General features: G+C 46.9%; 1 protein-coding gene across 1 annotated transcript; it reads left to right on the top strand.

Moving 5' to 3' along the window:
• Nucleotides 1–6,351: 6,351 nt before the first annotated feature.
• LOC127292590 (uncharacterized) lies at nt 6,352–9,629 on the top strand. Its single transcript, XM_051322013.2, has 4 exons — nt 6,352–6,690; nt 6,767–7,141; nt 7,459–7,723; nt 7,807–9,629. The coding sequence occupies exons 1-4, from the start codon at nt 6,662–6,664 to the stop codon at nt 9,361–9,363; spliced, it is 2,226 nt and encodes a 741-aa protein (XP_051177973.1). The 5' UTR covers nt 6,352–6,661; the 3' UTR covers nt 9,364–9,629.
• The last annotated feature ends 391 nt before the right edge of the window (nt 9,630–10,020 follow it).

The raw sequence follows: 10,020 nt of genomic DNA, 5'->3' as shown, positions 1-10,020 counted from the left end.
TCCTGCCCGGTGCCCGCGCTCCTCTAGTCGTCCTCGGATCGACCTTTGGCCGGTGCCGCACGATTTCTGAGGGCATGCGGCTCTGCCTCCTCTTCTTCAACCTGCATTCGTTGCCTCGTTGGCTGTTGTTGACTTGCATATTTGATTTCACCTCGCTTGTCTACGGATCTTCTCAGACCTCAGCTAGGCAAGTGCTTCACCAGTTTAATCTTATAGTTGTAAACTGGACTTATGCGTTGATTAAAATATGTTTGTAATCAACTTCATTATTTAGAAACAAAACAAGAAGTAATTTTATCCATCAATTTGAAAACTAATCCAGTCAATCATCAAATGTAAATCCTTAAACTGAAGAAGCTCCCCAAACTGAATCAACTCCCCACAACTGCACCTTCCACAAGTAGCAACTTTTCATACTCTGTACCATGTTACCAATACCAATAACACTGTTGGGATGTTAGAGCATCTCCACCGACAGCCCCGATAGCAGCCCCGATTGCTATTTTTGGGTCTGCGTGGTTTTTGTGCTCACACCAGCTCGTTCAAAAAAGTGTTGACGCGGTTTCGAGCCCAATAAAAGCGCCGGCAACCCCATTGCCGACCCCTTCACGAAGGGTGCAAATCGGGCTCGTCGGCGTCTCGCGGCACATCAGATTTCGCGGATGGAGCCGCCTTGGCAGCGACTCAATGGCCGGCGGTATCATAAATGCGACGCCTCGGCTGTTGTGCGGCCGACCGCTGATGAAACCACCGGTCCATGCGCAGACACCGCCGTAAATGCGATGCCTCGGCTGCTGTGCGGCCAGTTGGCACCGCTTATTAGTACGCCTTCCACAGTGCTATTCCTTGTACTCTCCACCGCTGCCGCGTTATTCTCTCCTATCCACCACCCCGCATTCCTCTGCAGAACAATGTCACGGCGGCTGCATACGATCTATTCGATGCTTGGCCGTAACGGTCGCACGCCACCATCAGCGTCGCAACCACCACCGCAGCCACATCCCGACGCTGAGATCGACTTCAACTCCGATGACTTTGGCGACTCCCAGTTCGACGAGTGGAATGAAGCGTACATAGCAGACACTTAAGCTGAGGCGGCGGAGGAGGTGGCACAGTGGAGCGAGCAGCAGCAGGTCCCTGGTGACCCGGAGCAAGTGGCAATCCTAGCCTCCTTCAACAAGCAGCACTTCCGGAGGCTGAAGGAGAAAGACCAGGAGTTCTTCAATGACGCCAACTTCGACCACGCCGCCGAGATTTTGCGCCAGCGGGCGACCAGGGAGGAGGCGGGACGTCTCCTCATGGCGGCCGAGCGACAAAAGCTCCTTGAGCTTGATACGTCTCAAACGTATCTATAATTTCTTATGTTCCATGCTACTTTTATGATGATACTCACATGTTTTATACACATTATATGTCATTATTATGCATTTTCCGGAACTAACCTATTGACGAGATGCCGAAGTGCCAGTTCCTGTTTTCTGCTGTTTTTGGTTTCAGAAATCCTAGTAAGGAAATATTCTCGGAATTGGACGAAATCAATGCCCACGATCTTATAATTCCACGAAGCTTCCAGAACACCGGAGAGGGACCAGAGGGGAGGCCCAGGGGCCCCACACGCCATGGCGGCGCGGCCAGAGGGGGGGCGCCCCCTACTGTGTGGGTCCCCCGTGGCACTTCCGACTCTGACTCTTCGCCTATTTAAAGCTCCCTGACCTAAATCTTCGAGACGAAAAAGCCACGGTACGAGAAACCTTCCAGAGCCGCCGCAATCGCGAAGCCAAGATCTGGGGGACAGAAGTCTCTGTTCCGGCAAGCTGCCGGGACGGGGAAGTGCCCCCGGAAGGCATCTCCATCGACACCACCGCCATCTTCATCAACGATGCTGTCTTCCATGAGGAGGGAGCAGTTCTCCATCGAGGCTAAGGGCTGTACCGGTAGCTATGTGGTTAATCTCTCTTCCCATGTACTTCAATACAATGATCTCATGAGCTGCCTTACATGATTGAGATCCATATGATGAGTTTGTAATCTAGATGTCGTTATGCTATTCAAGTGGATTTTACTTATGTGATCTCCGGAGACTCCTTATCCCACGTGTGTAAAGGTGACAGTGTGTGCACCGTGTGGGTCTCTTAGGCTATATTTCACAGAATACTTATTCACTGAGTTATGATTTGAGTTGGATGTCTCTATGAAATTGTGGTGTGTTAGTACCTCCTATGAATGCTCACAGTGACATCGTGGGGTGTTTATTAGTACTTGGGAATACATCTTTAAGGTTTGCCTACATGATGAATTAGTGTTCGTTATCTTGCCAAAGAGTAATTCAGAGTAGCATAGTGAAGTGCTTATTTATATTCCTTTATGATTGCAATGTTGAGAGTGTCCACTAGTGAAAGTATGATCCCTAGGTCTTGTTTCCAAATACTGCAATCATCGCTTATTTACTGTTTTACTGCATCTTTACTTCCTGCAATATTACTACCATCAACTGCACGTCAGCAAGCTATTTTCTGGCGCCGTTACTACTGCTCATATTCATTCATACCACTTGTATTTCACTATCTCTTCGCCGAACTAGTGCACCTATACATCTGACAAGTGTATTAGGTGTGTTGGGGACACAAGAGACTTCTTGTATCGTGATTGCAAGGGTTGCTTGAGAGGGATATCTTTGACCTCTTCCTCCCTGAGTTCGATAAACCTTGGGTGATCCACTTAAGGGAAAACTTGCTGCTGTTCTACAAACCTCTGCTCTTGGAGGCCCAACACTGTCTACAGGAAAAGGAGTGTGCGTAGACATCAGAGCTCAACGCTCGGCGCCAGGCCGAGGCGGCCACCCGCGAGCAAGCGAGGCTCGCCCATAACGAGGAGTCTCGCCAGTGGCTTGCGTTTCTGAGGGGCAGCACTGCCGGCAAGCTCCAGCATCGCCCGCGGCCATGCTCCACCGCCAGATGCCCGAAGCAAGGGCGGAGAGGCGGGCATGGACGCATGCGACAAAGGGGAAAAACGACGAGGCAGACCCATCGGACGCCCCAACCGATAGCGAGTAGATTAGGTTTCGGTCTAATTTGAAGTTCAAGTTTCATTAAGTTTAAATTCGACTCACTTTTGTATAAAACTAGTCTAAATTCGTATGAATTCCGTTTTTTAAATGTTTTTACATTTGATTTTTTTTTGGGGTTGCCGTATGGGGGAGTCAATGTGGAAACGCCCATCTCCAAATGAAGGATGATGTTCTAGCGTCCTCCATATGACAGTGCCGATATCTATTTAGAAGACGTCGATGGAGATGCTCTTATTGTTTTGGATCCCATTCTTAGGAGTTAGGATACATACCGTGGACTTGGATCCGAACATTTAAGATGTTTCTAGACGGAACTAAACCATTGATCTGGTATTATTACATCTTTTCCAAAATATAAGTCTTTTTGGAAGGAAAGTTTAGTTTTCTATAATAATCTTATATGTTAGAACCGAGGTTGTATTTTGTATCCTCGTATTACTATTTCTACTTTTAATTGTCTCTTATTTATGTTCTTAAACCGCTTAAGCTGGATTCGAAACAATCATACCAATTTTTTGTAGTATTGGAAGAGCTTTTTATTACTCTTTCTCTATTTTCCAGAAATTTCAGAGAATGTGTTATATCTTGTATAATTCATATCTTTTAAATGCTAACTCGAAATTAAAAGTGTTATATATGAAAATTGATCAAAAAAATATGCTGAACATGAATATGATATCCATATACCTGTTTGCATCTCGCATCATGTCGCACGATGATAGTTATGCATGTTCACCTCACATATATGCGGAGCATTTTGGATTTCCAACTATGGTTTTCCCCGCTCCGTTTAAATTGGAAGTAGCGCACCCTTTCCATGATATGCAATGCTAATCAACACTTAACTTTGTCGGTAGAAAATGCAACTCCAACCTAATTTGATTGTCCGGGGTTCCGACTCCGCTTAAATTAGATAAGTGCATAGCATCATATGTGCCATGTCATGCATATCATCTTGATCATGCCGGTTCTTTATTCGTAGTAGTAAGACTTACATACATTGTATGTTCCAGCATTTACTTCTTCACGGATATGATCACGAAGTGGTGTTGTGAGATACGACAAGTTTTTCTGGAACTTTTCACAGGCGAGCCCTCCCTCTTCACCTATTTTATATTTTGCTCTCCCTCTCACTGCTATCCTTATGTTGCGATTCTTTATCGAGTCACGTGTCCTATTCCACTTATTTACCATAATAATCCTATATGTATCATTCCTTACCCATAGCCGTTGCTTGATGTTTGAGCCTTGCGAGTCGTAGGCGTGTTTAGTCTCTGTTGTTTATCTCGATCTGTTATCAGGATATGTTGGGTTGTTGGGAGGTTATCACATGCTATATCAGTTGTTGGAGATACTCATGCTTTACTTTATTCTTAACAACTAAAATTGTAAGCAGAGGCATCTGTGAGCCCCTTTGCGAAAGCATCAGATCTTTGTCTCGCTAATGTCCCCTAGGACCCGAGTTCTTGTTATCTGTTCCGAGATTGAGCGCTCTACCCATACGTGGGGGAGTGGGACCCCCATCACCCACTACCTTTCCTCGAGTCTGTTTATTGGGAGCCACAACCTTGGTTTTATTTGCTCATATGCACGATGCACGATTTACTTCCTGTTGCCTTCGGGTGTTTATATTCTGTATTGTACTCATATTGCGTGCCGACTTATTCTTGGTCGGTCGTTAGTGCCTGTCTTGGACGCCATCACAACCTCTGGGTCCGTATCGGAGTACGGCCGAACTTCGTCACGGGTAGCTTAGTTGGGTGACTCCTATTAAACTTTCTCTTGCATTAGGAACGGTCTTGTTGTGAGACTCCACCTGTAGTAAGTGGGTTCGAGCATGCGTATGGTTACATTTGGGCAACCCTTGCAGATGTACATCTTATCGATCAGCCGTGTCCACGGTTATGGACGACTTGAAATTGTATGGCTTGATCATAGAACAACTTACACCTCTATCTTGTTGATAATAATTTGCTAATAACTTGCGTAGTAATATATCATTACTACAACCAATATCTAATAAAACTTGTGAAGCGTTGAGTGCCTTTTACATTGCTTTTTCGCTTTGTTGAAGGGGATATGTGTAATTGGCTGGGTTATGTTTATGTAGTATTTAGCTGATACCCTATGCGCTCTCTTATCATCTCTGATTAGACGGATGTTTTAGCGTGTCTCTATTGCTTATAGTTTTGCTGTCGCCAAACCCACCATATAGCCCCGGCGATATATTCGCCTGGCGAGCATAGCCATTTATAGTCTCGCTAAGTACATGCCGGAGTTCGTTCCTTGGTACTTACCCTCGCCTTTTTCTTTCTCTTTTGTTTCCTCCTTTTGTCGGCAACCGATGGCCCGACTTCGACATGTACGAGATGACGACGTTAGCAAGATTACCCTTCCGGCTTGGCCTGGGCTAGTGTTATGGACGTTATTGGTTATCTTCAGGACTCTTAGTCTAATTTGTATCTTGTCCGTACTCGGACATATTTGATCTTCTGTATGACTTGGATCTTTGTATTGTATATTTCAATATTTGTATCTTGACTCGTCAGCGTTGTTGTAATATATGTTTCTTGTGGGCTTTATTGTAATCTTGTTGTAATGTTACCGCTCGTATTAATTCCTCTGGCATCACGTGTGTGATTCGTCGCGCACGTCGTGTCGGAGGGCGTCTCTGAATCGATATCGTGCGGATTTCCCGGGATCGTTGTAATCCTCATGGTACCGGTTCCGGGGTTTTTTTTTGTGCTTAGTTTTTTGCTCGGAGTTTACCCGCCGCTGGAAGAAGGTTTGTATGTGGACTAATTTCACACAACCATTCTTAGTAGACATCCTTTAAAATGATTGGGTAAAAACTATTTTTTTAGCATTTTTAGCTCGGTCATCATGTTTATTAGGCAAGAAATATTTTTATCACGATTTTTTATAGCTCTGTCATCATCTTTATTAGGCAAAAATTTATTTATTTATCCATTTAATGGATATGTGGTGGCCTCTTTTTCTTGAAATATTTTCTATTTGTACAGTCTATCATATACTTCTCTCCTCTTTCATCGATATATAATAACGAAGATATCTGTGTGATGTATTTGTTTGTTCATAAATTTAATTTGTTGAAATGGTATTGTCAAGCTTATCAAATTCTGGACATTTGATTTTTGTTTTTTGAGTTTCTGAATAGTACATGGGCCGTGGCCGTTGGTCGTTGATATCTGGCCTGTGGACTGGTGTTCTGGCCCGCGTAACGTAAGCTATCTTTCAAGCCCAAACTAGCCATCGATCTTTGTCTTCCTCCTCCGGGATGAACTCAACTGACCCCCAAAGGCCCAGACTGTCGCCCCCCCGCCTGCCGACGCCGGAAACCTCGTCGGAGCCGCCGGCGCTCGCAGTCAGTGTCACTCGCTCGCGCCAACTTCTACCTCGGGTCGCCCCTTGACGGCGGCGCAGCAGCTCGTGGCTGACTGACCGGCAGAAGCCGCCTCCTCCCGAGGCGAGGTCCATACCCACACCCTCGCCCGCCGCAATAACTGCTCAATTGCCCCACACGCCCCCTCCCTCCGCCTGCCACATCTCCCAGAGCCCCATCGAGCTACGGCAATGGAGGTGCACGCCGAAGAGGAACAGAGGTTTGCACACACTGACCCGATTAATTCCGTTGCCCCTGTCCTCTCTTTCTTGTTCTTATTCCGTGTTTCGGCGCAGGTCGGGCCTCCCCGTGGAAGATCCCATGGAGGCAGTGAGGAGGGCTTTCCCGGGTGACAATTTCGCCATTAGTGTGGTCAGCCGAGCTTTCGGTCGACCGGATCCGCCGGCGGAGCGCAGCCGGCAGCAGGACCCAGAGAATCGAGCCCCAACTGTTGAGTTGAGACCTGACGCAGCAATAGTTGTCCCGGAAAATCGTGTGGATCTGCGGGAGGCTGGGAATAGCTCCGCGCAGCAGGGTGCCTCTACCAGCGGTATCGATGCACCATCTACCTCTGAAAATCGTGTGAATTCGGAGGCGGTCAACAACAACGGGGCTGCCCAACCCACGCCTGCAGATGCAGGCAATGGAGCTGCTGGAGGCTGGACTCGCAGGTATGCCGTGGTTGACCTTCAGCATACTGTACAGTCATGAAATTGTTCAGTACTACCGATCTCGGAACATGTCCAATTTCCTTTCTGTATTCTTTAGTCTAGTTACCGGAAGTAGTAAAGCTTAAGTAATTAGGCTAGTCAATCAGCACAGACCTCTCATGATTCATCCGAATTGGCCATCCACAGTTCCATTGCTTGAAATTGAAACAACGCTATCCTACCATAGATCTAGGATTATGTCGCATTGCGAGGACCAACTGCTTTCCACCGTGTCAATGTACAACAAATCCATGACTGTTGCTTCTTGCTGGGCGCAGGGTGAGGCTTGGTCGTGTCCCAGATGAACGGGAGACGCCGGCTGATCATGTCAGCGCGCTGGAGAAGGCGTTGACTGGCTTCGCAGAGAGGCAAACTGATGCTGTTGTTCATCCAGCAGTTGGGACCATATTCGATTCGCTTGTGGAGGCGTATGATTTTTATAACATCCATTCCTGGGAAATGGGTTTCGGTGTTAGGTATGGCAAGAGCAGGTTGAATGCGATGAGAAGTAAATGTATGCAGGAAATTGTTTGCGGCCGTTCGGTAAGAAAACCCTCTACTTTATTGGTTACCTTTCTGTGGCGGTCAGTCCTGAAAATTTATGCGGTAGTTCTGTTGACTTGCAGGGTAAACCAAAGGATAACATGAAGAATAGCAGCAAATCGGTCAGATGCAACTGTACAGCACAAATTAGGCTGCTGAGATCCGCTGACAAGGGATGGTATGTGGCACACCACAAGGAAACACATAATCATCCTCTTTCCAGGTCGTGTTCAGACAAGTTGAGTTCTCCATCTCATAAGCATATAGATAAGTACACCAGGGACTTGGTCCGCAAGTTGAGGAATAACAATGTTGATTTGGGTGTGTACAACACAATTGCTGCATTCTTTGGAAGAAAGGACAACGGGCCCGTTACAAAGGGCTCGATCAGGACACTATGTGAGAAAATTAATCAGGAGCAAGCTGACGATGCTGTTAGGAAGAACGCGGAGATGACAACTGCACTTGGAGAAAAGGATCTAGAAAACCATGCTACAGAGGAAGTGCCATTAATCTGTTTTGACGAAACCGCCGGCTCTCCTGATTGCACAGAAATGCCAGTTGATCCTCTGAGCCACTTCCATCAGGAGTACACAGAGAGAAATCCTGACGCTGAGAGGGTAGCTGATCTCATGTTAACCTTTGGGGATTGTAACCTGGTACTTAGAAGCTGCAGCTATGATGATCTCATCAACTCCAACAGCACCATGGCCGATCTGGAGAAAGTGATGAACACCGTGAAGCCCCACCTTCAACAGGGCCTCTTTGGTGACCTGTGGTCCAGGGCTCACAATTCCGGAGGTGTCATGTCGGCTCAGGTGCTGACCATCAAGGACCTGTTCAGGTTCGAGCGGTGGCTAACAACCACCACAGGCAAGCATAGTCTGCAGTCTGTACAGCAGCACGTCAAGTTAGCCAAATCCGGGAAGGGTGTCTTCGAGCCTGAGCAAACGGCCCTCCTATGCCTGTTCCAAGCTGAGAATGATGAATGCTCACGTGAGATAAGCAAACTACAGGGTGAAAGAGATGCCAAGATTGCCCATTATCAGGCGATGATCGATGAGGCCCGTGCATCCTTTGAGGCTAGCGTTGAATCTGCAAAGGTGGGTTACCCTGTGTCTTCCTCCTATGTGCCCCTGAGTACCCATGAGCTTCGCGGGCAGTGCTGGAGCGCCTATCTTGCCCACTGTCAGAAGGAGTCACAGTATATGAACCGTGGGGCTTCAAACATTGTCGAGAGGTTTGGGCCAGAAATACAACAGCATCACCTCTTTGAGTTCTGCACCCAGGAGGCCAACCGTCAGTCTCTGCTCAAGTATGGCCAGACCAAAGTTCAGAAGCTGAAGGAGGCACGAGTCGCCCATGGAGAAACTACTTTCCATGGCTACATGACCCTCCTGGATATTGAACAGGCTTATGCACTACTCGCTGCTGAAGCGCAAGTCGCTGATGAACCAGGTAGCGGTGGAGGTGGTGAGGACGTGGATTGCAGCAATAGAGAAATCGGTGTTGCGAGAGATGAGAGTGCCAGAGGCAGTGGGGAAGAAAATGGTGGTGAGGATGTGTCGGAAGCCCCTCCTCAGCAAAAACGTCAGAAAAACAGTCAATCCTATGTTTTTGGTTACTCCGGAAGCCGGTGATTCACAATCCTCCAAGGGGATCATGTGATCGATAGATGTTTGTGCATCTTGTTCCAACCTATAGGTTCAGATATCAGGTTCCTGAAATGGGAAAATCAGGTCTATTCAAATCTGTAAGCATAAACTTCTTTATTGCTGCACCTTTTCAAAAAGGTAAGCCTAGGTGTAGATTTAGATTGGTTCTTAAGGATATGGGCTGCATGCTTGGAGAAATATTCAGCTGATATGTTTGCAGATTTATTTGTCTAATTGTGATGATTTCAGTCTTGGCGTGTTGTCCAAATCGAGCCAACAATATTTTAGCTCGTTATATTGCACTTTGTCTGTCAGGTTTGGTCGGATGGATCCGCATCTAATTTCTACCCAGTTTGTTTGTCCTACGGTGATTCAGTGGGGTTGCCACGGCCGTCATGCCTTTAGAGCATCCCCACTCGTTGGCGCTCCCCACGCCCAAATCCAGCGAAATTTTCATCCGGATTGGATGAAGATTTGGCGTGGGGAGCACCGAAGTTCCAGCCGTCCCCCCGGCAGGAAACCCCCAACCTCGACCATTTGACATATTTCAAACAAATTCAACATAAAATTTAACAAGTTCGGCAAACAAGAGTACGAAAATTGCTGAAACAAATTCGGCGATAATCAGTACAATGTTTAACA

This window comes from Lolium perenne, chromosome 4, assembly GCF_019359855.2.
Source record: "Lolium perenne isolate Kyuss_39 chromosome 4, Kyuss_2.0, whole genome shotgun sequence".
Classification (NCBI taxonomy): Eukaryota; Viridiplantae; Streptophyta; class Magnoliopsida; order Poales; family Poaceae; genus Lolium; species Lolium perenne.
Note: the sequence above shows the minus strand (reverse complement) of the source record. Positions and strands in the feature narration are given on the sequence as shown.